We start from the raw sequence: 27,861 nt of genomic DNA on the forward strand, positions 1-27,861 counted from the left end.
CTCTTTTAAGGGAATGGCCCCTGGTACTGGCAGAACCGTCTTTTTAGACAGACGAGACACTGAGGGATCTACCAAAAGGTGGAGTCTCACATAGCTTCCTGCTTTCTATAGGGAAAGGGTAGGAGGACAGAAGTCGACAGGATACCTGGAATTTTTTGTCCAGGTGTTTCCAAGCCACGGTCAGGATACAATCCAGCTCCTCTGATGCTGGAAAGGAGGCAGCCTGTCTTTGCTTTTTACTAAAGGTAGATGGCCCAGCAGAACCCTGGTCCGCTTCCTCCATGTCTAATACCTGGCGGATTGCTAAAATCAATGCCTCTATCCCCTGGGACAAAGGTTCCGGATCCTGTTCCTCCCCAGAATCAAGAAACTCGCCCTCCTCTAGTGGGGGCATATCATCAGTCATCCGACTTTACGACTGAGGGTAACAGCCTCTTCTTGTTAACCTGTGAAGTCCCCGCGGAAGGGGCGTGGTCATGGCTTTTGTGAGCCCCTCCACCGACTTAGCTAGGGACTGAGCCCAGGCTGGTTCACAGTGTGAGAGAGTAGACTTCTGAGATCTGGAAAACTCTCTATCCTTATGAGAGGTCTCCAGTTCTGCAGACAGGTGGGACATAACAGAAGTGAACAAGTCGGCGGTTCCTGCGTCTGGGGTGATCCTTGAGCCTGCTGCTCTGATTCACAATTGTCACACAATAGGGAGCTAGATGATTGTCCCTGTGTAAACTTTTCTGCACATTTTGAACAAAAAAAAAAGTCTTCTGTGAAGCTTTAGATCCCCTTCCAGGCATGGTACACAACTCTGACATACAAACAAGACAGTAGTGTAGTGGACAGTGTTAGAGTAGACTGAGATATAGAGATAGGAGATAAGGGCAGAGAGGAGAGCCACACCCGCCCAAACAGCGCTATTAGCAGTGCCAAAAGCGCTATGCATAAATCACAGCCAAGTTATATTACACTGTGCTCCTATAAAGCCTAAAACCAACTGATCACTCACGAATCCTAGGGAGGCTGTCTCAGTCTCAGCGCTGTCAGAAACGATCAGGAGCAGCAGTATTGTAATGGCCGTCGGCTGCTTGTAGGAAGCGTCGAGGCAGCTGGGAGCAAGGAGCAGACTAAGCGTTAGGCTCCGCCCCCCTCGCTATGGCGCCCGTTTTAAATTGTTATATAGTGCCCATGGACTGCTGCTGCCTAGCAAACACCACCTTTGTTTGTGACTGGCAACCTCGCTAATCGGGGAGTTAGGTTTATACTCACAGAACTGCCGAGGCTGCCGGTGGCAGTGAGGCTAATCGGGGACCGCAACGTGTGCCGCATGCAGCGCGTCCTGGTACTACCCCAGAAACAGTGGTCTGATCCATCATCGCAGACAGGCAGGGGCAGTCAGCTGCCTGTCATTCCTCAATGCTTGATGCATCTTCTTTTAACTATCAATTAACTAAAACTATGAACTGAGAAGCACAAAGTATGACCAGCTCCCTTAGGCACAATACTAAAGACTAGGGGGTATAGAGGGGGAGGAGCTAGTCACACTTTCTAAATTTAAAGTGCCAGCTCCCGGTTAGCACACGTCTATACCCCACTGTCATGAAGCTTCCAGTGTCCCCTAGTGGATGAAGGAGAAATACAGCTTAAGTGAGCATTTGACAATAGAATTGCTTACCCGTATGCAGGCTTTATTTCTTTAGAAAGGCAGATCAAGGCCCAGATAACATGCAGAATTTGGTACACGTGTCTGTTTATAACGGGCCAAGCAATTGCAGATCCAAATAGCAGACAAATTTAATTACACAAAAATCCATCAGGGAGCAGGATTCAAGCCAGGGAGTAAAAGGAGCAGGTTAAAAGGATAAAAGAAGTGTGAACCACTGTAACCGGTTGAATATAAATCTACGTATCTAATATAATATCTAATATATATTATACATAACTGAAAACAGTATAATACCTCTTTTATACAAAAGTTTTGGGTCTGACCCTTTCAGACTGCGGCACCGACCCAGGATATTCCAGAGTCGGCGCCATATATATATTAATGAATATAAGTTACCCCCTAATTACATCGTAAATAAATTATTAGTAAAAACAGAATATAACAATATCTATATGTTTGATTAAATAGGAGTACAAAGCAGTATTAGTAAAGTTTAAACAAGCACAAACCATATATTAATATAGATATTGTGAATATAAGTAATATATATATATATATATATATTAGGGGTGAGCGGGTTCGGATTTCTGAAATCCGAGCCCCCCCGATCCGAGTCAGGCTCGACTTTTCCCGCCTGACTCGGATCTGAAATCGAGGCAAAACGTCATCATCCCGCCTTCCGAGTCTCGCGGGTTTTGGATCCTATATAAGGTACCCGCGTCGGCGCCATTTTCTCACTCGGCTGTGGACAGTGAAGAGGGAGGGTGGGAGTTAGGGCTGTGTAGTGTAGTGTAGTGCTGCTGTTGTCCACTACTTCAAAGTCCATAGGGGCTGGCTGTGTTGTGCTGTGCTGCTGTTGTTAATAGGGGCTGTGTCCACTACTTCAAAGTCCATAGGGGCTGGCTGGACTGTGTTGTGCAGTCAGTTCTCCATAGGGGCTGTGTCCACTCCAAAGTCCTGTGCAGTGTCCCAGTCCTAAAGGGGTGCTGTAGTGTTGTCCAGGGGGTGCTCTGTCCATCAGGGGTGCTCCCCCCAAGTGCTAAAAAAATATATTTTCTGTGTTTGTGAATTGTGTGCGCAGTAGCCGCACGTGCATCAACAAAGTAGTGCCAAGCGTGCGCCTGTGTCATAAGTAAAGGGCCGGCTGGCTTGACCGTTAAAGGGTGCTGTAACCCCCGAAAGTACACTCCAGTCCAAACCAAAAAAAAATTATTTTCTGTGTTTGTGAATTGTGTGCGCAGTAGCCGCACGTGCATCAACAAAGTAGTGCCAAGCGTGCGCCTGTGTCATAAGTAAAGGGCCGGCTGGCTTGACCGTTAAGGGTGCTGTAACCCCCGAAAGTACACTCCAGTCCAAACCAAAAAAAAAATTATTTTCTGTGTTTGTAAATTGTGTGCGCAGTAGCCGCACGTGCATCAGCAAAGTAGTGCCAAGCGTGCGCCTGTGTCATAAGTAAAGGGCCGGCTGGCTTGACCGTTAAAGGGTGCTGTAACCCCCAAAGTACACTCCAGTCCAAACCAAAAAAATAATTATTTTCTGTGTTTGTGAATTGTGTGCGCAGTAGCCGCACGTGCATCAACAAAGTAGTGCCAAGCGTGCGCCTGTGTCATAAGTAAAGGGCCGGCTGGCTTGACCGTTAAAGGGTGCTGTAACCCCCGAAAGTACACTCCAGTCCAAACCAAAAAAAAATTATTTTCTGTGTTTGTGAATTGTGTGCGCAGTAGCCGCACGTGCATCAACAAAGTAGTGCCAAGCGTGCGCCTGTGTCATAAGTAAAGGGCCGGCTGGCTTGACCGTTAAGGGTGCTGTAACCCCCGAAAGTACACTCCAGTCCAAACCAAAAAAAAAATTATTTTCTGTGTTTGTGAATTGTGTGCGCAGTAGCCGCACGTGCATCAACAAAGTAGTGCCAAGCGTGCGCCTGTGTCATAAGTAAAGGGCCGGCTGGCTTGACCGTTAAGGGTGCTGTAACCCCCGAAAGTACACTCCAGTCCAAACCAAAAAAAAAATTATTTTCTGTGTTTGTGAATTGTGTGCGCAGTAGCCGCACGTGCATCAACAAAGTAGTGCCAAGCGTGCGCCTGTGTCATAAGTAAAGGGCCGGCTGGCTTGACCGTTAAGGGTGCTGTAACCCCCGAAAGTACACTCCAGTCCAAACCAAAAAAAAAATTATTTTCTGTGTTTAGCGGCACGTATATATCAAATCGATAACATAAATGGAGGACCAAACTTTCTCCGATAAAAATAAAATAGAGAAAGATCAAGAACCACTTCCTCCTAGTGCTGAAGCTGCTGCCACTAGTCATGACATAGATGATAACATCAAACAAAAAATGGCAGCTGCTCAATCAATCAGGTAGTACTTTTTTCAGGTGCATGAAAGGGAGGGGTCATACCAAGTAGAAAAGAGAGGGGGGGTTAACCCCCTATTGTTCCTCAGCACACTGAATTATACTAGCAACAATATATGAACACTATATGGTAATAGAATTTCAGAGATATTAGTTGCATGCATTTGCAAATACATGGGATGCTGCTAGGCCTCGTCAAGGCTTCTCTGTCACTAGCAGTCCCTACACTAAATGGTTCACGTACAGGCGCAGAGCACCCCAAAACTACGTACAGCCCAGGACCCCCCCAGGGCATCACACGAAAAATGGAAAAAGAGTGACAGTGCAGTGTAAAGTATAGTAGTGTGCAAGTAATTACTAAGTGTTAAGGGGTTAAAATATATGTGAAAAATTACATGAATAATAAACAAACATAAAAAGGTGATGTGAAAAGTAACTATGTGTATTAAGTGGTGATGCCCTCAGGAGGCCCAGCCAGAGCAGCCTCGGCGGCCCTACGCCCAAACGCTCACCCCAAATGTAATGTATGCCAATTAAAGCCTCATAATAAAGGCATATATATATTTTTGGCAAATGTAAGGCCTCATGATAAAGGCACATACATAAATGCATTGATTGAGCAGCTGCCATTTTTTGTTTGTGGTTATGAGATGCATGAATGAGCCAGCATTAGCAGGGCATGCTGGTTCTAGTAGTGCTAGTTGGAGTTCCCAGGGGTGACTCCCAGGTAAGCTGGCTCTCAATTCGGATGCATTTATGTATGTGCCTTTATCATGAGGCCTTACATTTGCCAAAAATATATATGTGCCTTTATTATGAGGCTTTAATTGGCATACATTACATTTGGGGTGAGCGTTTGGGCGTAGGGCCGCCGAGGCTGCTCTGGCTGGGCCTCCTGAGGGCATCACCACTTAATACACATAGTTACTTTTCACATCACCTTTTTATGTTTGTTTATTATTCATGTAATTTTTCACATATATTTTAACCCCTTAACACTTAGTAATTACTTGCACACTACTATACTTTACACTGCACTGTCACTCTTTTTCCATTTTTCGTGTGATGCCCTGGGGGGGTCCTGGGCTGTACGTAGTTTTGGGGTGCTCTGCGCCTGTACGTGAACCGTTTAGTGTAGGGACTGCTAGTGACAGAGAAGCCTTGACGAGGCCTAGCAGCATCCCATGTATTTGCAAATGCATGCAACTAATATCTCTGAAATTCTATGACCATATAGTGTTCATATATTGTTGCTAGTATAATTCAGTGTGCTGAGGAACAATAGGGGGTTAACCCCCCCTCTCTTTTCTACTTGGTATGACCCCTCCCTTTCATGCACCTGAAAAAAGTACTACCTGATTGATTGAGCAGCTGCCATTTTTTGTTTGTGGTTATGAGATGCATGAATGAGCCAGCATTAGCAGGGCATGCTGGTTCTAGTAGTGCTAGTTGGAGCTCCCAGGGGTGACTCCCAGGTAAGCTGGCTCTCAATTCGGATGCATTTATGTATGTGCCTTTATCATGAGGCCTTACATTTGCCAAAAATATATATGTGCCTTTATTATGAGGCTTTAATTGGCATACATTACATTTGGGGTGAGCGTTTGGGCGTAGGGCCGCCGAGGCTGCTCTGGCTGGGCCTCCTGAGGGCATCACCACTTAATACACATAGTTACTTTTCACATCACCTTTTTATGTTTGTTTATTATTCATGTAATTTTTCACATATATTTTAACCCCTTAACACTTAGTAATTACTTGCACACTACTATACTTTACACTGCACTGTCACTCTTTTTCCATTTTTCGTGTGATGCCTTGGGGGGGTCCTGGGCTGTACATAGTTTTGGGGTGCTCTGCGCCTGTACGTGAACCGTTTAGTGTAGGGACTGCTAGTGACAGAGAAGCCTTGACGAGGCCTAGCAGCATCCCATGTATTTGCAAATGCATGCAACTAATATCTCTGAAATTCTATTACCATATAGTGTTCATATATTGTTGCTAGTATAATTCAGTGTACTGAGGAACAATAGGGGGTTAACCCCCCCTCTCTTTTCTAATAGATGATAACATGCCATCAACGTAGTCTGCCAAGGCCGATGCCCAATGTCATAGTAGAGGGCACATACAATCCCAAATGGCAAAGTTCAGGAAAATGACCTTGAAAAAGACATTTAAATCAGCTGAAGAGAAACGTAAACTTGCCAATATGCCATTTACGACACGGAGTGGCAAGGAACGGCTAAGGTCGATCCCTAGTATGTTCATGACTAGTGGTTCAGCTTCACATGACGATGGAAGCCCTCCTCCCACTAAAAAAATCAAAAGAGTTAAGCTGGCAAAAGCACAGCGAAGAACTGTGCTTTCTAAGAAGATATCACAAATCCCCAAGGAGAGTCCAAGTGTGGTGGTGGTTGCGATGCCTGACCTTCCCAGCACTGGACGGGAAGAGGTGGCTCTTTCCACCATTTGCACGCCCCCTGCAAGTGCTGAAAGGAGCACCCACAGTCCACTTGCTGATATGCAAATTGAAGATGTCACTGTTGAAGTACAACAGGATGAGGATACTGGTGTAGCTGGCGCTGAGGAGGAAGTTGGCGAGGAGGATTCTGATGGTGATGTGGTTTGTTTAAATCAGGCTCCGGGGGAGACAGTTGTTGTCCGTGGGATGAAAAAGCCCATCACGGTCATGCCTGGGCAGAAGACCAAACATTCCACCTCTTTGGTCTGGCAATATTTCTATCCAAATCCGGACAACAACTGTCTTGCCATATGTACCATATGTAAAGGTGAAATAAGTAGGGGTAGGGACGTCAACCACCTAGGAACATCCTCCCTTATACGGCACCTGCAGCGCGTTCATAAAAAGTTACTGTCAAGTTCAGAAACTTTGGCTAAGACCGTAAGCAGTCCAGGGACACCTAAATCCCGTTGTCCTGTTGTATCCAAGCGCCTGCAAACCACACCGTCAACTCCCTCCTCGTCAATTTCCTCCTTAGTCAGGATCGGAAGTAGTCCTGCAGGCCATGTCACTGGCATGACTGACTCTCCTATCCGGGATTCCTCTGGAGGATCCTGCATTGCTACGCCTACTGCTGCCGCTGCTGCTGTTGCTGCTGCTGGGAGTTGTTCATCATCCCAGAGAGGAAGTAGGAACACCACTACTTTTACTAAACAATTGACCCTCCAACAGTCCTTAGCGAGGAGGATGAAGTACGACAGCAGTCATCCTGAAGCAAAACGTATAACTGAGGCCTTGACTGCTATGTTGGTGTTAGACGTGCGTCCGGTATCCGCCATTAGTGCAGTGGGATTTAGACAATTGATGGAGGTAGTGTGTCCCCGGTTCCAAATCCCGTCTAGATTCCACTTCACTAGGCAGGCGATACCGAGACTGTACAGAAACGTCAGAAAAAGTGTCCTCAGTGTCCTGAAAAATGCCGTTGTACACAATGTCCACTTAACCACGGACATGTGGACAAGTGGAACAGGGCAGACTAAGGACTATATGACTGTGACAGCCCACTGGGTAGATGTATCACCTTACGCAGCAACAGCAGCAGCGTCACCAGTAGCAGCATCTCAGAAACGCCAGCTCGTTACAAGGCAGGCTACGCTGTGTATCACCGGTTTCAGTAAGAGGCACACCGCCAACAACCTCTTAGAGAAACTGAGGGAAATCATCGCCCAGTGGCTTACCCCACTTAGACTCTCCTGGGGATTTGTGATATCTGACAACGCCACCAATATTGTGCGGGCATTACATCTGGGCAAATTCCAGCACGTCCCATGTTTTGCTCACACAATAAACTTGGTGGTGCAGAATTTTCTGAAAAGCGACAGGGGCGTGCAGGAGACGCTTTGGGTGGCCCGAAAAATTTCTGGCCACTTTCGCCATTCAGCGACTGCGTGCCGAAGACTGGAGCGCCAGCAAACACTCTTGAACCTGCCCCGCCATCACCTGAAGCAAGAGGTTGTGACGCGGTGGAACTCAACCCTCTATATGCTTCAGAGGATGGAGGAGCAGCAAAAGGCCATACAAGCCTATACATCCACCTATGACATAGGCAAAGGAGGGGGTATGCACCTGACTCAAGCGCAGTGGAGAATGATTTCCGTGTTGTGCAAGGTTCTCCAGCCCTTCGAACTTGCCACACGTGAAGTCAGTTCAGACACAGCCAGCTTGAGTCAGGTCATTCCCCTCATCAGGCTTTTGCAGAAGCAGCTGGAGAAAGTGAAGGAGGAGCTAAGACGGAGCGATTCCGCTCGGCATGTGGGACTTGTGGATGAAGCCCTTCATTCGCTTTGCCAGGATTCCAGGGTGGTCAATCTGTTGAAATCAGACCACTACATTTTGGCCACCGTGCTTGATCCTAGGTTTAAAGCCTATGTGGTGTCTCTCTTTCCGGCCGACACAAGCCTGCAGAGGTGCAAAGACCTGCTGGTGAACACACTGTCAGCTGAAGCGGAACGTGACACTTCAACGGCTCCTTCTTCATTTTCTCCCGCAACTGGGGCTGCCAGGAAAAAACTTAGGTATCCTAAGCAACCCGCTGGCGGTGATGCAGGGCAGGCAGGACCAAGTTTGGACATCTGGTCCGGACTGAAGGACCTGGCAACAATTTCTGAAATGTCTACTGTCACTGCATATGATACTGTCACCATTGACAGAATGGTGGAGGATTACATCGGTGACAGCATCCAAGTAGGCATGTCAGACAGTCCATACCTGTACTGGCAGGAAAAAGAGGCAATTTGGAGGCCCCTGTACAAGCTGGCTCTATTTTACCTGAGTTGCCCCCCCTCCAGTGTGTACTCCGAAAGAGTGTTTAGTGCAGCCGGGAACCTTGTCAGCGAAAGGCGTAGGAGGTTGCTTCCACAGAATGTGGAGAAGATGATGTTCATCAAAATGAATTATCAGCTCTTCCAGGGAGACCAGCCTCCAGAAGGTACAGAGGGACCTGTGGTGGTGGATTCAAGTGGGGACGAGTTAATACTTTGTGAGGATGAGGATGTACACACTGAAGAGGGTGAGGAATCGGTGGATGAGGAGGATGAGGATGACATCTTGCCTCCGTAGAGCCAGTTTGTGCAGGGACACATTAATTGCCAGCTTGTTTTGTAGGGGCCCAAACGAACCAATCATTTCAGCCACAGTTGTGTGGCAGACCCTGGCGCTGAAATGATTGATTTGTTAAAGTGTGCATGTCCTGTTTATACAACATAAGGGTGGGTGGGAGGGCCCAAGGACAATTCCATCTTGCACTTCTTTTTTTTCTTTGCATTATGTACAGTTTGGGGCCTAGTTTTTCTAACTGCCATCCTGTCTGCCACTGCAGTGTCACTCCTAGATGGGTCACGTGTTTGTGCCGCCCACTCGTGTCGCTTAGCATAGTCATCCAGCTACCTCGGTGCAACCTTTTGGACATGAAAACACTATTGTGAGGTGTGAGGTGTTCAGAATAGACTGGAAATGAGTGGAAATTAAGGTTATTGAGGTTAATAATAGCATAGGAGCAGAGAAACCAACAAATTCTGTGATTTTAGCTGTTTTTATGCTTTTTTAAAAAAAAATACAGATCCAAAACACAAAACCCAGAACCCAAAACACGGAAGGGTGGTTTTGGCAAAACCAATCCAGATCCAAAACACGAAGAAAGATCCAGGTCCAAAACCAAAAGTGGCCGGTGCACACCCCTAATATAAATATATAAATATATATATATATATATAAACAATGCCCAAAAAACAAGCTGCAGTTAAGTTTCTATGCTCTTATCCGGATACGGCAAATCACACTCCTTTCGAAATTAGACCAGAGAATTTAGGCAGGAGGCACGATGTCCACTCTCCCCACAAGGCACTAACAATGACTTTAGGAGCCCCTGTTCTTGGCAACGGGCTAGATATTCAAATGAAAGACACGCAGTCCGGCAAAGCTCTCCCCATGAGCCTAATGTTATTTACTCCTGTAAGCCTAGTTTATACCCTGTGTGGTGGGCGTTGCAGGGATATGATCTTCCTAAAATGTTCCATGTGTTAGTACTCTAATAACAGGGGGCAGCATTGCTTAATTTCTAATTGTTAATAAGGGAATTAAACATTGGATTCTAGATCTTTGTATTCTACAATGCATAACAGTGTAAGGTTTTATTGTCCTCTGTGCGTGAGAATAGCAACATTTAGCGGATCTAATGTTTCAATTGTATATATCTCTGCTACTGTACACAAAAGGCACATATTCAATTGGGCTCGAGGTTTAGTAAGGCAAAAAACATTGCGCCCAATTTTGGATTACCGCGGGTTTGCTTGCTCCCGATACCCACGGTATCTAATAAAAAAATTATTGCAGGGTTTTCAGAGCTGAAAACTCTGCAGTGCGTGAAAATAAAAAAAGATACTTGTGTCCGGGGGTCTCTGGTGGTCTCCGCGGCTCCCGCTGTCCTCACCTCCATCTTGTCACTGGGGAGGGGGTTGCTGGAAGGTGACGGTGGCTGGCGAGATGTAGTTCTCCCAGTGCCCGTTACTGTGGAGGGGGGACATACACACGGGGAAGTCACAAATACACACACACTGACAAACTCTATTCTGCAGGAGACCGGGTCCCGATGCTGGAAGACACCGCTTTGGAAGGTGAGTAATTAAGGACTAATTAAGCGAATTGGAAACTTTTAATTGCTTAATTAGTCCTCAGGGGGGTTGACGCCGGGGTTCCAGAGCAAGTCCCACTGATTTTTTCATAAAATGATTTTATGAAAAATCAGACTTGCTCTGGAGGTGCGAGGAAAAAACCTGCACCTAATTGAATAGCAAAAATCCCTCTCCTACAGGTGCAGGATTTTTGCCATTCTCGCGCCTAATTGAATATGCCCCATAGTGTTGGATTATACAAATCTATGGTGAGAATGTGGGCCAAAGGACACATTCCCTCGCTGGTACAATTGATTTCTGTTAATACGCTTCTGAATACTGACATATGCATAAAAACAAATACAAGTATGGCTCCTTGGCAGCCATTTTGTTCCCTCATAACACCGGTCTTCAGACTCCGAGTTTGGAGGAGATGAGCCGGAAGACGACTGTTCACATGTCACATGAAGAAGGGCAATAATTGGGGTTAGAGAAACGAGGTAAGGGAAACTGCAGAGACTTGCAGGCAGTGATGGGTTCACAGAGACCAATATGAACAAACAGCAGACTACAGAGTTTCCAGAGAACTGCAACATAGCTGCAATACTGCAGAGATTGGCTGGAGGGGGTAGAGCTTCTGCTGAGGGATTATTGGACAAAGGACCAGAAAAATAAAGTCTAGTAAATAGGGATCACAGCTAGAGCACCCCTAGAATGTGGCTGTGGAAGTAGGAGTATGAAATAGTCTAGGAGAATAGGCAAGTCTCCAATGCTAGGATCAGGAGCTAGGTAAGGCACAGATAGGGGCTTGATGGAGTGTGGATGAAATGGGTTGTAATTAGAGAGAGCTATTTTTAATTGTAAGAGAGTCCCGAGTGGAGCAGATACTCCCCATCATTTAGAGCAGTGGTTCTCAAATTCGGTCCTGAGGACCCCACACAGTTCACGTTTTCCAGGTTTCCTGGCAGGTGCACAGGTGTAATCATTACTCACTGACACAGTTTAAAAGATTTGCAGGCGGAGCTAATTATTTCACTTGTGATTCTGTGAGAAGACCTGGAAAACATGCACTGTCTGGGGTCCCGAGGACCGAGTTTGAGAACCTATGATTTAGAGGTACGTCCGTGCCACAGAAAGGAGCAGGGCAGTGCAGGACTAAGTAATCACTCCCCATACCTGATGAGCAATCAGAGCTGCCCCATCAGATGGCATGGAGGGAAGATGCCAGATCATCGGTGACATGGTCTCCCAGCAGGTCAGCAGAGAAGTGTTATGGCGAGTCCAGGGGGACAGCTAGTATAGCTCCAAGTCAAATCCCGCTGTGACCACATAGAGGACTGGTGGGGCTCCTCTCTCTGGGGAAGGAGGAGACCTAGAGCTCAGTTGAAGGGCTCAACGGGTGGTACGGGTGTAGAGGCAGCCAGTGGGGGAAGTACAGAGGTGTCCTCATACATTGTTGCTCAAGTCGCACCAAATAACCCCTCTCTGTGCACGAGGACCCAGGTGACTTGGCCACACCAAGGGCCTCATTCAGAGGCGGTCGGAGGATGCAAGCGGTCGCTCAGAAACTGGGTGGGCCGCTTGCATCCTGACCGGCCGCCTCTGTTGCGGTCGTTAGGCTGTGGGTTAACACCCACAGCTCTAATGACCGCTCGGGTGATGGTCACGATGGTCAGAGACCATCGCGACCATCGGGGCTTACGACGAGACCCTAGGGTAGGGTCTCACTTGTCGTAAGCCCCGAAGAGCTTCTGGCTGTCAGAGCCGGAAACTCTCCACTGACATCACTAGTGATGTCAGTGGGGCCTCCCCCAAACGGAAGGCGTTCCCATGGGAACGCCTCCGTTTGGGCTGCCACCCCCCCAGCCCGCCTTCCAAACGGGGCGAGCTGTCAATCAACATCGACGGCTCGCCCCCTTTGGAAAGAGACCTGCTACGACCGGCGCTGTCGGTCGTATCGGGTCTCATGCATGCGCACGAGGGAGCCGGCTCCCTCGTGCGCATGCGCACTGGCAAAACATCGAGGCGGCCGTGCGATCATAGACCGTACGGCCGCCTCTGAATAATGTCCCAAGTCTCTTTCTTATTGATGTGCGATATTTGTAGGGCTCCGATGCTGCGCCTGCAGTTTTTCCTCATGACAAGTTCTCTTGTGCTTCATCCGCGACGTGTGGACGTGTTTAAAACTAATTTATGCGCGGTTAAAAGTCACAGGCTAGTGTCTCTAGTACATAGCGAGTCATTTTTCCCTGTGTCTACGAACCAAATAAGTTTTAAAAAAAAAGCAAACAAACTTAGGTGTGCTACACCTCTAGGAGCACCTCATCACGCCGGGCGTCTCACGCAGTATGGCGTATAGATGCTAGGTGTATGAGGACACTTCTGTAGGTCAGCTGATGCTCTGTAGAGTAGTGGAAAAAGCGGCTCGCTATGACTGGGCTGGGCTAAGATCTCAGACTGCCAAGCCATGTCCCCACAGGCTATACGCTTATAAACCCCCAACATAATTTTCCTTTTTCTCTTTTGATCAATCTTAACAAAAATCAACGTCAGCCTGGTCGGCAATTGTAGATTTTATTACCTAATTTTTGCACAGACCACATAACTGAAAATCATGTACTGTAGATCTATGCACAGTATTGTTATTTAATACTTTATAGTTATTTAATGAGTAAGTGTATGAATACAATATAAAATGAAAACAGAACATAAAACAAACATATCTCATTAGTAACCGTGCAAACTACACAATATGTACATTAGCTTGCATAGAAGGAGCAACAACTATAAAACACTAAATTGATTTTCATGGTTATGGTGCTACATATATTCCAACACAGTGCAGGCGGCCATTTTGGGGTCATTCTCTACAATACAGCTGAGCGATACATGAAGTATCTCAGTGATGTCACTGGACCCTAGTGAATGGATAGGAAGAATTCTCATGGGTGATGTTTCAGTCACTAAATGGCGGCATCTGCTGTGTGTTATGCTGTAATTCTTAGAAGGATCATCCTATATTTAGTATTATATATCATCTTTAAAGCATTAACATATTCAGGGGTTTGAGGAGATCATAATGCAAACAAATACCATACTGTACAATGACACCTAGCACCCGTCGCGGCCCGTTCCGAGACCCAACTAGCTGAATTTTGGTCGGCGCCCTATGGGGCTACGAGCAATTTTAAGCGAATCCGGGCTGCCGTAAAGTTTGGCCACTGCCGCGATGACTCGCACCCGCGAGATCATCACGGCTAAGAGGATTGACCCCTTAGTGTGCTAGTTCCTGGCTCTAAGTAAATGGTGGGTACAGTTACTGTGCTAGTTCCTCGCTCTAGGTAAATGATGGGTACAGTTACTGTGCTAGTTCCTGGCTCTAGGTAAATGATGGGTACAGTTACTGTGTTAGTTCCTAGCTCTAGCCAAATGGTGAGGTACAGTTATTGTGCTAGTTGCTGGCTTCAGCCAAATGATGGATACAGTTACTGTGCTAGTTCCTGGCTTCAGCCAAATGATGGATACAGTTACTGTGCTAGTTCCTGGCTTCAGCCAAATAGTGGGTACAGTTACTGTGCTAGTTCCTGGCTCCAGCCAACTAGTGGGTACAGTTACTGTGCTAGTTCTTTGCTTCAGCCAAATGATGGATACAGTTACTTTTCTAGTTCCTGGCTTCAGCCAAATAGTGGGTACAGTTACTTGTGCTAGTTCCTGACTGCAGCCAAATGGTGGGTACAGTTACTGTGCTAGTTCCTGGCTTCAGCCAAATGATGGATACAGTTACTGTGCTAGTTCCTGGCTTCAGCCAAATAGTGGGTACAGTTACTGTGCTAGTTCCTGGCTCCAGCCAACTAGTGGGTACAGTTACTGTGCTAGTTCTTTGCTTCAGCCAAATGATGGATACAGTTACTTTTCTAGTTCCTGGCTTCAGCCAAATAGTGGGTACAGTTACTTGTGCTAGTTCCTGACTGCAGCCAAATGGTGGGTACAGTTACTGTACCAGTTCCTTGCACCAGGCAGATGGTGGATAGTTACCGTGTTCCTGGCACCAGGCAAATGGCCATTTACTAAATCACAGCAGTAATAATAGATGCTTAAAGTAATGCACATGACAGAGATGCGTGTGTGTCTGTGTGACGTAGCCCATAATGGAGTGTCACGGTGATTTAAACCTTTAACACAGATTCATTTTGTGCTTTTGAGCAAGAATTGTTCACTTGATTTTATATATTTTGTCAAAAAAGAACCTACAAAAGGCTCCTATTGGCGCTAGTTATGAGAACAAAAATAAAAATATGGCAACACTTAAAAGAATGCTGTCATATACAAGACAGTCACCTGATCAAAATCAATCAATACTAAAACAAATAGACAGGACAGAAACTAATTCTGTTACATATCCTCCCCAGTTCACTATAGCCTTCCCCTCTACCATGTATCCTTCTAACTGTTAAATCTCCCCCCTTAGTGTATAAAATCTTACGGACAGGCCCCACATGATCTTCACTAGCACTATACACATCACCAGTACTTTACTCTGGTGCCCTCCATCATCTATGGAAAACTAAATTATTCTGTAGCGCTGGGCGACACCGTCTGGCGATCACCAAATACAACAGCTGCTAAGGGGCCACATAAATCGAAAGAGGGACTCCCCTCTCTCATATCTGGGTGCCCTGATGCGTACAGGTGTAATTAAGGGCATAACAAGTAGTGCCCTCCTGCCTTTAAAAAGTAAAACCTATGTAACAGCTGATCAACAGACAAAGCACAAAGGCCCCCATCAAATGTGGATGTCTCCTGAATTTATGGATACTAAGGCCCGTATTCAATTAGACGCGAAAAGCCGAGATCCGCAAAAGAGAATCGCCGATCGTGATGGAAACTTATCTCTGTATTCAATTCCATCCGCTTTTTGCGTACGCGGAAAGTCAATGCAATATAATAGGCGAAAAAGATTTGTCTCTGAATAGCAGGAGAAAAGTGCAACATTTATGTTTTGGGGTTTCAAAGGTAGGGAAAGCACTCAGAACCCTTGGGACAGCCCCCCAAAGGACAACTGAGTCAAAAAATTCCTGAAAAAAACCAAGTACACCCCAAAAAAGTAATTTGAATTTGGGGGAAAAAAGTACAAAATGGGGAGGACAACTTCGCAAACTAGCAAAATAAGGTTCTGGGGGTGCACTAAGAAGGGGTCAAGTGTTTTGGGGATTGCAGGTGCTTTAATGAGGGAGAAATTTCACTTTTATTAAAACTTTACATTAGAGACTTTAAAAGATGCTTGCACCCATTTTCAGGTACCCCAAATTTACCAGGACTACTTATTTTCTCAAAAAAACCCCCTGCTTTTTGCCATTCTTCACCACTTGTGCTAAGACGCTAATTAGAGGCAATTGTGTGAACTTAAGTACCCCAAACAGTTTTATTAGGGCTAATCGGGCACTACTACATTGATCCCCAATGTTTCTTCATCTTTTTTGGGGGTGCAGACTGATTTCCCCGATTCAGACATCACTTTCCGCCTGTTCTGACTTCGCGTGTCGCCGTTTCACGTCTTTTGGAATTGACTAGGGCGAATAGCGGGGACGCGCACAATAAGTTTCTGCGGCTTAAATACGCGATGTAGACGCAAAGTCCGGCATGCAAAACTTTATCGCTGGTGCGAAACTAAATTTAATACTGCCCTAAGTTGGGGAATAATTTTTCCCTATATTCGGCCTCCACTAATTTTCTATCATGTAGGGTTTCATGCGTGGTGAGCAGATCGAGCACCAGGTAATAACTTCTGAGGGGTCACCAAGTTTGAAAGAGAGCCAGTACCTCCTCAACTTCTTCTGGGTCTACAGCAGCTGCTGTTGAGACGCTAGAAAATGCTAACTAAAAGATTTCAAAATGTCAGACTGTCAATGACAGCGTCCAAGGTGATAAGTAACCACGTATGTCAGCAAACTATGGGGATATAGAGTAAGGAAGACTGTGTACTTCTAGAGCAAAATTTAAAGCACCCAGATCTTACCAAGTCTCTATACCTACTGTTCATTCTAGCACCCTGCACCTCTGTTACAACCTGTGCAGTTCCTCTTTCCTGCCTGAGGTGTTGCTCTCTGCTTTGGTGCTTCTAGCACACTGTTCTATATTTCAGCAGTTTGTTGCATCAGCTGAGTGTGCTAGAAGCACCACAGCTGAGCGTGACACCCCAGGCAGGAAAGAGGAACTGCACAGGTTGTGACAGGTGGAGGGTGCTAGAATGAACACTATATACCTCAGTGTTCCTTAAAAAAAAATAAAGAGAAACTGCATTTTAAATGTGGCCCCAAATTGTTAAAGCTTTGTAAATAACTCCCTAGTTAGATTACAGAAGTAGTTATAAAAACCATGTCACACTCACAATTACAGAGTACCACCGAACATAAGTGTACCAGACTGGCCATCAGGATTATGATTTAGGAGCATATATAACAATAGGATCTTGCTATTTTTAGTGTTCATACTATCACCGTGCACCTGGCACAACATATGCAGTTCCTCTTTCCTGCCTGGGGTGACGCTCTCTGCTCTGGTGCTTCTAGCACACTGGCATGTATCTCAGCAGTTTGATACATCAGCTGAATGTGCGAGAAGTACCAGAGCAGAGAGTGCCACCCCAGGCAGGAAAGAGGAACTGCATGGGTTGTGACAGGTGCAGGGTGCTAGAATGAAGACTATATTACTTTGGAGAATGATGCAGATATCTAACATTATAAGAAAAAAATTGTTCCAATCTTATGTGGAGGACAATCATTCCAGTTATGCCTACGAGTGATAATTGTTAATATACGGTCTAGCTGAAGTTTTCATCGCCTTCCATGACCAAGTTACGTTAAGAAACCAAACAATACTTTGTAAATATATTTATACCTATTTGAAATATACTGTACATTCATAAAACACACGTCATTTGTATATATATATATTTTTTTTTATAGAAAATAATGGCATATCGTTTTTTTTTCAGTGTACAATTTTCTGATGTCTAATAAAATGTAATACATCTGTAAAACAATGGTTTCTCACCTGGGACTGCTCCGATGTGTAAAGCTGCATACACACGGTACGATCTGTACCACCAACGACTTGAAAGATATCTTTCAGTGAAGTCATCCTGCCACATCTCTGAACAGGCAAAGAGGACATTATCGTGCAAGCTGGCCTGCATGTACGGACGATCATAGATATCGTTCGTGCAGGAACGCGCATCGTTGGTCGTTCACTGCATAATAATTAACAATATCGTTATCGTTCATAGATATCGTAAAGTGTGTAAGCACCTTAACAAGATTTGATTTGTCTGTAATCCATTTGCCACACTTATAGCATGGAATGGGCTACTCCCATGTGTATTTTCTGATGTCTCAAAAGATTTGATTTCCCTGTAAAACACTTCCCACACTCAGAGCATATATATGGCTTCTCACCTGTGTGACTTCTCTCATGTGTAACAAGATCTGATTTCTGTATGAAACTCTTTCCACACTCAGAGCATGGAAATGGCTTCTCACCTGTGTGACTTTTCTGATGTCTATCAAGATGTGACTTTCTTGAAAAACATTTCCCACACTCAGAACATAGAAATGGTTTCTTATCTGCGTGACTTTTCTTATGTTTAGCAAGAACTTGTTGGTCTATAAAGCATATCCCACACTCAGAACATTGAAAAGGTTTCTCACCTGTGTGAGTTCTCTGATGTATAAGAAAATCTGAATTCTGTATGAAAATGTTCCCGCACTCCAAACAGGTAAATGGTTTCTCGCCTGTGTGACGTTTCAAATGTCTAACAAGATCAGATTTTTCTATAAAACACTTCCCACACACAGAACATGGGAATGGTTTCTGACCTGTGTGACGTCTCCGATGTCTGACAAGATAGGATTTTTTTGTAAAACGTTTTCTACACAGAGAACACTTAAATGATTTATCATCTGTTTGAGTGCTTTGATGTCTAACAAATACTGACCAATACATAAAACATTTACCAGATTCAGAGGAGGGAGAGATGTTAGCACCTGTATGAGCTGTACTGTGTACAGCAATCTCTATGTTATCAGGAGAACATTGCTCATGGCAAGAGGGACCAGATGACATATCAGCACTGTAAGGTACTGTGTGTATATTTAGGGTTATGGGGTTTTCTCCTGGAGAATCCTGTGTGATGTTATCTTCTATTTTAAACTCTGGAGATGAAATGAAAAATCCCTCCGAGGTATTCCTGCTTTTGCCACCATCTGCTGGAAATAAAATATATGTATGGAAGAAGTCAAGGAGGTGAAAATGTTCCTACAAGTTCAAGATGTTTACTTAATTTCGAATTGCAAATTATACTTTATTACATTTATATATGTGCAATCTGCAAATATGATTTTTTTTTTTTAAACAGATAAAAGATTGGCTTAAAATGATGTGCAGGCTCGGATAGGTTCAAATTTTCCAGCCAAAAATCGGGTCTCAGAAAAGTGGCAAAACGTCATATTTCTTGGACAAACAATCATTCCTGGACAAAAGTCCATGGAAGATGATGTTTTGCCTCTTTCTGGAGACCGATTTTGGTGGGAAAAATCGAACCTATCTGAGCCTGCACATCCCTACTTAAAATGTAACTCAGTAATATTACCAAACACATTACACAGACGCGTCCACAGTGACATGCAGCCACTTAGAACAACTCCACCCAAAATGACGAGTTTGGCGAGTAACATTGCCCCAAGCATACACACATTGCCCAGCCTCATTAGCCAGTGAGATTGTCCAATCATAATGCCTACCCAGACACAGCCTCACACACAGACACTGGATGCAGAGTATACATGGGCTAAATTAGCAGAACATCCTATCCATGCCACTATGCTACTCAAAGTTCTCCAGGTGGACTCATAAATAGCAAAAGATAACAGTACAGCAGCCTCCTCTGGGGAAACTAAGGTAACATAACCCTACAACCACAGTCAAGCTAGTGTAGGGTGAAACAAAGCAGACAAACAAGGAGAGGGACAGCGAGAAGCAGGACGGTTTACTGGAGAATAATAGAAAAGAGCAGCCTAGAATGATGATAAACAGAGCAGAGGTGAGATCAGAACAGAGTAGGAAAACGGAACAGGGCGCAGATGGGCAACATCAGAAAGCGGCAGCAATAAAATAGTAACAGTATAGCGCACCCACCTAGAGAGAGACTGGAGAGCAGCTATTGTGCAATGATGAGTGTGTGGTTAGAGTGCGGTGTGTGAGAGAAGGAGCGTTAGTGTGTGCTGTGATGGGCTGCGCGAGATCTTAGAGTAAATCATCAGCTATTTTGTTTTATTGTCGCTGTATTAGTACAAATCAAATTGAGAATGAAACATTCAGGAAAAATTACCCAAGGATGATAATGTCATGTTAGGTAGCGGACGTGAGATTATGGGTAATATACAGGGAGGATCATTGGAAAGGTCATGGGTCTTATCTCTTTGATCAATGATGGAATCAGTATTGGGACGTCCTCTATACTGATCTAAGAGAAATACGTGGGGAGGTGGGTCAGATCTCTGGGCTCAGGTATCTAATATATACTGCAGTCTTAAAGTTATTGCAAATCAGCAATAAACAAAATTCAGCGTACTTCTAAGGTCTCCACATCACTGGCAGTATGGCAAGGTAAAAAGAGATACATTAGGCCTGATTCAGGGGTAGACGAAGAGACTATCGCTACAAATCCCTTCCCTGGTGTATATCAGTGAGCAATGACTGACGTACTCACAGTCAGCTTCTGTAAACACTAATACCGCCTGGTTGTTATGAATACCCTGGGTTGATTCACTGTGTAAGAATGGTTTTATAATCAGAAAAGAGGAACACAACGGAGCTGAAGAAGACTGGGTAGGAAAGCAGTCATGTGACCAAGTTGCAGCCTAGAGGGCTGATGTGTACTTGGCTGAAGTGCGGCCTTGTGGCTGAGTTGCAGCCTTGAGGGCTGGTATGTACTTGGCTGAGATGCGGCCTTGTGGCCAAGTTGCAGCCTGAGGGTGATGTGTACTTGGCTGGAATGCGGCCTTGTGGCTAAGTTGCAGCCTTAAAGGCTGATGTGTACTTGGCTCTAATGCGGTCTTATGGCCATGTTGCTGCCTTGAGGGCTGATGTGTACCTGGCTGGAATGCGTACTTGTGGCTAAATTGCAGCCTGAAGGGAGACACGTGCAGAACGCTATAGCTGGCATTTGAGCAGAGAATCAGCAGAGGTGAAAAAGAAGAAGGATCCAATCAGGACAGGGCGGAGATGACAGAGCAGCCAGGTAGGAGGACCTCATGGAGTAGCAGCCCGGCGTCCTGGTCTCTTATCAACAGGCCTGAGAGGATCGCCCGGGACCACTGTTGTCAAACAAGACGCAGCGGCGGCTTGTGACACTGGTGCAGTCTTTTGACACCCACACTGAAACCTGCACCAACCCTATGGCAGATGCACACCTTCCATCTGACTTTGCCCTCCTATGTGAACAAATAAGCGTCTGAGTATGCTCTCTAAAGAGAAAAAATTTACTCCTGATGTAGGAGATACACCAGAGAGTGTGGAGAGGAGACTGGTAACACACAGTGACATGACGTGATTGGGGAGAGCTGGAGTCTAATAAGGGCTGATGGCTCCTGATGTATGAGATACACCAGAGAGTGTGGGGAGGAGACTGGTCAGATCTCTGGGCTGGTAACACACAGTGACATGATGTGAGGGGGAGAGCAGAAGTATAATCGGGTCTGATTGCTCCGGATGTATGAGATACACCAGGTACGTGATGTGAGGGGGAGAGCAGGAGTATAATCTGGTCTGATGGCTCCTGATGTATGAGATACACCAGAGTGTGGGGAGGGGGCTGGCCAGATCTCAGGGTGTTATAAGTCGCGGTCACGACTTGTCTTCCTCTAGCAGTTTACCTTCTCATTACGCTGTTGATCCAGTTCCCTCAGTTGCTAGGTGATCTACACGCCTTAGGAGGTCACGGTCACGTTATCCATAGCGTGATTGGTTTGTCCTCCTATTTGTACAAGCTGGCCTTTTGCTGCCTCGCAGACTATAGCGTCCCTGTAGGTCCTCTCAGCTCAGCCGCACAGTCAGCATTCTGTAGCATCTTGTGGAAGTGTACTCTGGTACTCCAGCGGTATTACCTTGCTCCCGGCTCTTAGCCTCTCCAACGGTTCACTAGCCGCATCAGCAGCTTCTGGGCAGCCGCCGGCTCTCCTGCATCTCCTATGGCTCTCTAGCTGCTTCAGCAGCTTCCACCGGCTCTCAAATCCGCAGCACACAAACTTGTGTACCGACTCATATAGACGCAGTACACTAATTATTACACATACTAGTACTTTAACTTGTGGACTGGCTCTCAAAGCACATCAATTGTGTACTTTCTTCTGTTACCGGTTCCAAGCCGCATCATCCGCTCTCAAAGCCGCATCAATTGTTACTCTCTTCTGCTACCTGGCTCCAGGCCGCACCATCGGCTTGCTAAGCCACATCAATTATGTACTTTCTTCTGTAACCGGTTCCAAGCTGCACCATCGGCTCTCAAAGCCATATCAATTGTTACTCTCTTCTGCAACCGCTACAAGCCGCACCATCGGCTCTCAAAGCCATATCAAATTGTGTACTTTCTACTTTAACCGGCTCCAAACCGCACCATCGGCTCTCAAAGCAGCATCAATTGTGTACTTTCTTCTGCCAACGGCTCCAAGCCGCATCATTGGCTTTAAAGCCACACCATCAGTTCACTGAGTCGCACCATCGACTCCCAAGCCTACCTGAACCTGTTTCTGTGCCTGTCGCTCCTCTCACGACTGAATCCCATTGTACCTGCGTGTGAATCACTACTACCCAGAGTTATAAGCCCAGGCGGCTGCCTAAGTACCAGTGAACGTATCTTACTTCTAAGGGAACAACGGGCGGTTGTTATTGGCGGGAGACCTCGCTAGCCTGGGTTCTAGGGGGTTCACACGGAGCAGGCTATGGGATTCATAGCACTGGGCTGCTAACACACAGTGACATGATTTGAGGGGGAGAGCAGGAATATAGTAGGGGTTGATGGCTCCTGATGCATGATACACCAGAGAGTGTGGGGAGGAGACTGGTCACATTTCTGGGCTGGTAACACACAGTGACATGATGTGAGGGGGAGAGCAGGAGTATAATAGGGGCTGATGGCTCCTGACTCTCCCACTGGGCAGATATATTGTCCTCATTAGTCTGTACTGACAGGGAGGGTGTACGATAAGAGTCTGTAGTGAAAGAACAAGGAGAATATGTGACTCTGTTCTGTAACAAGTGATTATTACTCACCTGTGCTGATATCTGTAGGGATTTCCTCCTCCTTAAACTGCTGATCACCCCTCACATACATCTCTTCTTCTTCCTCCATATCTTCTACCTTAATATCAGTCACATAAGTCTCTTCTTCTTCCCCTATAATTTCTACCTTAATAACACGAAGATCTTCATTCTAATTAACATACAAAAATATGAAATAACACATTAATTTGTATTAATGAAACCAGACGTTATTAAAGAGTAGAGGGACAAATATAAGAGACACAGCTTCTCTACAGATCATATAGAGTAAAGCTACTTTGGTATTTTGTTATATGATGAGACCTTAAATCCCACCTACCTGATCCTCCTGTGGGGTCCTGTGATTTTCTAATGTACAATGCTGGGAATACAGAGGATGGGGACATCTGTCTGAAGTATCTCTGTTACTGGGTCCATCTGTAGGAGAGACACAGAGACTGAATAAACTGCTTATTTGTTATAATCACATGGTGTGGGTATCTAGGCTGCTTCCTCTTATATAATACATGCAAGTCTTCTCTTACCCAGTGACATGAGGAGCCGCTGATTCTCCATCATCACATCCTTTTACAGACCCCTGTTTTTCTCTACATACTCCCACTCCTGCATGGAGAGATAGACAGTGACATCCTGACACCTTATAGGAACCTGACACACACAATGATACAGTCATCACCCAGACACATCCCCTGGTGTTACTGTATAATGTCCCATTCCCAGCAGTTACCTCTCCAGTCATCACCCAGACACATCCCCTGGTGATACTGTATAATGTCCCATTCCCAGCAGTCACCTCTCCAGCCATCACCCAGACACATCCCCTGGTGTTACTGTATAATGTCCCATTCCCAGCAGTCATCACCCAGACACATCCCCTGGTATTACTGTATAATGTCCCATTCCCAGCAGTCACCTCTCCAGTCATCACCCAGACACATCCCCTGGTGTTACTGTATAATGTCCCATTCCCAGCAGTCATCACCCAGACACATCCCCTGGTATTACTGTATAATGTCCCATTCCCAGCAGTCACCTCTCCAGTCATCACCCAGACACACCACCTGGTGTTACTGTATAATGTTCCATTCCCAGCAGTCATCACCCAGACACAGCCCCTGGTGTTACTGTAGAATGTCCCATTCCCAGCAGTCATCTCTTCAGTCATCACCCAGACACATCCCATGGTGTTACTGTATAATGTCCAATACCCAGCATTCACCACTCCAGTCAGCAGCTGAATGATCTTGTTGCTGAGTCCCAGGATGTTCTGGCCATTGTCTCTCTCATGTATCAGTGAGTGAGGTGGAGGCACCGTGATGGGGCTTTGGGTCCTGCCTAGTCCTCCCGATACATGGGCACGGCTGCTGGGTGTCTCACACTCACCGGATATCTTCTTTACTACTGTGTAATGAGTTATTAATAAATATGTAAATGACAGTGAACTTATTTGGAATTGTTTCATTACAGGTGAAGGGGTGACTCTGAGCTAAGGAAAAAAGAGCAGGTAACTTTGCACCTTGCGCAGAATGGTTATATTTGGGAGAGCCATGTCCAAATTTAAATCTAAACTGCAGTGTAACAAAAAGATGTCCAGCATATGTGGGCTACATGCAAAAGCAGCCATTATTTACCCTGCATGCATAAATAATAAATGTATTTGCCCCCCTTATATTGCAACATGGTTTGTTCCAGATACAAAGACACATGCTCTTTTTGGTTTACACCCAACTCAGAACCAGCCCCTAATAGTACATAACATACAAGATGGGTCTATTTTGCAAGCATAAATCTGATCCTATCTATAAACAATCTAGCCAGCTTCAATAGATTAAAACTCCCCTGTTCATCAAAGCCTACCATACCTCCTCCTAATCGCCACTCCTCTGCTACACCCCCCTACAGTTCTCCCCTTCCCTTAGCATGTCAGCTCTCACAGGCAGGGCCCTCTGTCCTCATGTTTCTCCCTAGCTCTATCCCTTAGTGCTCCTCTCCCTTATCTCATAGTCCCTTTCAGCTACTCTGTCTGATCGTCTTTCGTTGGGTACAGGCTCACCGAGTGCTGAACCCACTTCCTCTCCCTCTGACTCACCTCCACTTTCCTGCCTACAGTGAGTCCCCCCCATCCCTTGTCTCTACTCTGTGTACTAACTAGTGTCAGTATACTGCCCAGTACAGTCCAATGATATGTCATTTTACACTTACTGTTTCCCTGACTGATGTGTTATGTTTTACTGTTAATGTTTATATATGACCTGTACAGCGCTGATAAAACTTTGTGGTGCCTTATAAAGAAAGGATAATAAAACACTGTATTAGGTCCCCCCATGCATAGCAGCTTCACCCCCCCCCCCCACACACACACACAAGAGCTGTTACCCTGCACAACAGCTGCCCCACACATTCTCCCTGTAGTCTCAAATCAGACCCTGCACAACAACAGTCACACATCCCCCCTTGCAAAGCAGCCTGTCACAAACATAACAGCTGCTCCACATATCCCCTCCTGCAATCCCACCCTGCACAGCGGCCTGTCACACACATCCCCCCCCTGCACAGCGGCCTGTCACACACATCCTCCCCTGCACAGCGGCCTGTCACACACATCCCCCCCTGCACAGCGGCCTGTCACACACATAACAGATGCTCCACATATCCCCTCCAGCAATCCCACCCTGCACAGCGGCCTGTCACACACATCCCCCCCTGCACAGCGGCCTGTCACACACATAACAGCTGCTTCACATATCCCCTCCTGCAATCCCACCCTGCACAGCTGCTGTCACACACATCCCCCCCTGCACAGCGGCCTGTCACACACATCCCCCCCTGCACAGCGGCCTGTCACACACATCCCCCCCCTGCACAGCGGCCTGTCACACACATCCCCCCCTGCACAGCGGCCGGTCACACACATCCCCCCCTGCACAGCGGCCTGTCACACACATAACAGCTGCTCCACATATCCCCTCCTGCAATCCCACCCTGCACAGCGGCCTGTCGCACACATCCTCCCCTGCACAGCGGCCTGTCACACACATCACACCCTCTGCACAACAGCTGCTCCACATATACCCCCCCCTGCAGTCTCACATTCAACCCTGCACAACAGTTGCCACACACATCCCCCCTGCACAGCGGCCTCTCACACACATTACTCCCTGCACAGCGGCCTATCACACACATCCCCCCCCCGCACAGCAGCCTGTCACACACATCCCCCCCCCACACAGCGGCCTGTCACACACATCCCCCCCCGCAGCGGCTTGTCACACACATGCCCCCCCCCGCACAGCGGCCTGTCACACACATGCCCCCCCCCGCACAGCGGCCTGTCACGCACATCCCCCCCCCGTGCACAGCGGCCTGTCACACACATCCCCCCCCTGCACAGCGGCCTGTCGTACACATCCCCCCCTGCAGAGCGGCCTGTCACACACATCCCCCCCTGCAGAGCGGCCTGTCACACACATCCCCCCCTGCAGAGCGGCCTGTCACACACATCCCCCCCTGCAGAGCGGCCTGTCACACACATCCCCCCCCCGCACAGCGGCCTGTCACACACATCCCCCCCCCTGCACAGCGGCCTGTCACACACATCCCCCCTGCACAGCAGCCTGTCACACACATCCCCCCCTGCACAGCGGCCTGTCACACACATCCCCCCCTTGCACAGCGGCCTGTCACACACATCCCCCCCTTGCACAGCGGCCTGTCACACACATCCCCCCCTTGCACAGCGGCCTGTCACACACATCCCCCCCTGCACAGCGGCCTGTCACACACATCCCCCTGCAGTCTCACATCCAGCCCTGCTCAGCAGCCTGTCACACACATCCCCCCCTGCAGAGCGGCCTGTCACACACATCCCCCCCCCCCGCACAGCGGCCTGTCACACACATCCCCCCCCCCTGCACAGCGGCCTGTCACACACATCCCCCCCTGCACAGCGGCCTGTCACACACATCCCCCCCTGCACAGCGGCCTGTCACACACATCCCCCCCTTGCACAGCGGCCTGTCACACACATCCCCCCCTGCACAGCGGCCTGTCACACACATCCCCCTGCAGTCTCACATCCAGCCCTGCTCAGCAGCCTGTCACACACATCCCCCTGCACAGCAGCGTGTCACACACATCCCCCATGCATAACAACTGTCAATTCCCGCATTACATATTGTCCTGAAGTGCGATCCGGCAGCTACACGAGATCAAGACAGAGCAAAGCCCCGCCACGCGCGCCATGTGACCGCAGCAGTCAAATCATGTGACCTAATGTTACTGATGGGGGACTAAATATATAAATCATAACTGACCCCTATGTGATCAAGTGGCGGCCATTTTCCCGAGGACCAAAAACATCAGGGAACTGATGATGACGAGAGGAAGTACTATGGCAACATGGCGACTCCCTTTTCCACCTACTAGTTCGCTGCTGATTTTACTGGATTATCAGTCACAGCGGAAGCAGGCAATGACTTTATTACTATTATATACATGCTCTGGTATCCTATTATTATTATAATACTGGTGGAGCAGTCTCTGGGGATCCTGTGATTGTATAACAGATGGAGCAGGCTGTGATGTCGTGTAAATATAATGCAGATGGGGCAGGCTCTGGTGCCCTGTTTTACTAATACAGATGGAGCAGTTTCTGATGTTCTGTTAATATAATACAAATGAAGCAGGCTCTATTACCGTTATTATAATACAGGTGGAGCAGGTTCTGGTGTCGTGTAATTATAATACAGATGGAACAGGCTCTGGTGTCATAATACAGATGGAGCAGGCTCTGGTGTCATTATAATACAGATGGATCAGGCTCTGGTGCTTTGTTATATTACAGATAGAGCAGACTCTGGTGTTGTTATAATACATATGGAGCAGTCT

At 46.8% G+C, this 27,861-nt stretch overlaps 1 protein-coding gene across 2 annotated transcripts; it reads right to left on the bottom strand.

Moving 5' to 3' along the window:
* Nucleotides 1-17,316: 17,316 nt before the first annotated feature.
* LOC148508064 (uncharacterized) lies at nt 17,317-27,225 on the bottom strand. Of its 2 annotated transcripts, none has more exons than XM_088445274.1 (6): nt 27,146-27,225; nt 24,183-24,375; nt 23,499-23,577; nt 23,294-23,391; nt 22,966-23,125; nt 17,317-18,899 (listed from the first exon to the last, which is right to left on the bottom strand). In XM_088445274.1, the coding sequence occupies exons 3-6, from the start codon at nt 23,530-23,532 to the stop codon at nt 17,986-17,988; spliced, it is 1,206 nt and encodes a 401-aa protein (XP_088301400.1). In that variant the 5' UTR covers nt 23,533-23,577; nt 24,183-24,375; nt 27,146-27,225; the 3' UTR covers nt 17,317-17,985. The 2 variants fall into 2 exon arrangements, with proteins under 2 accessions (XP_088301400.1, XP_088301398.1); XM_088445272.1 differs by having other exon boundaries at nt 17,317-18,902.
* Between the last annotated feature and the right edge of the window lie 636 nt (nt 27,226-27,861).

The sequence above is a fragment of the Taudactylus pleione genome, unplaced genomic scaffold (genome assembly GCF_031769625.1).
Source record: "Taudactylus pleione unplaced genomic scaffold, aTauple2 ptg000377l, whole genome shotgun sequence".
Classification (NCBI taxonomy): domain Eukaryota; kingdom Metazoa; phylum Chordata; class Amphibia; order Anura; family Myobatrachidae; genus Taudactylus; species Taudactylus pleione.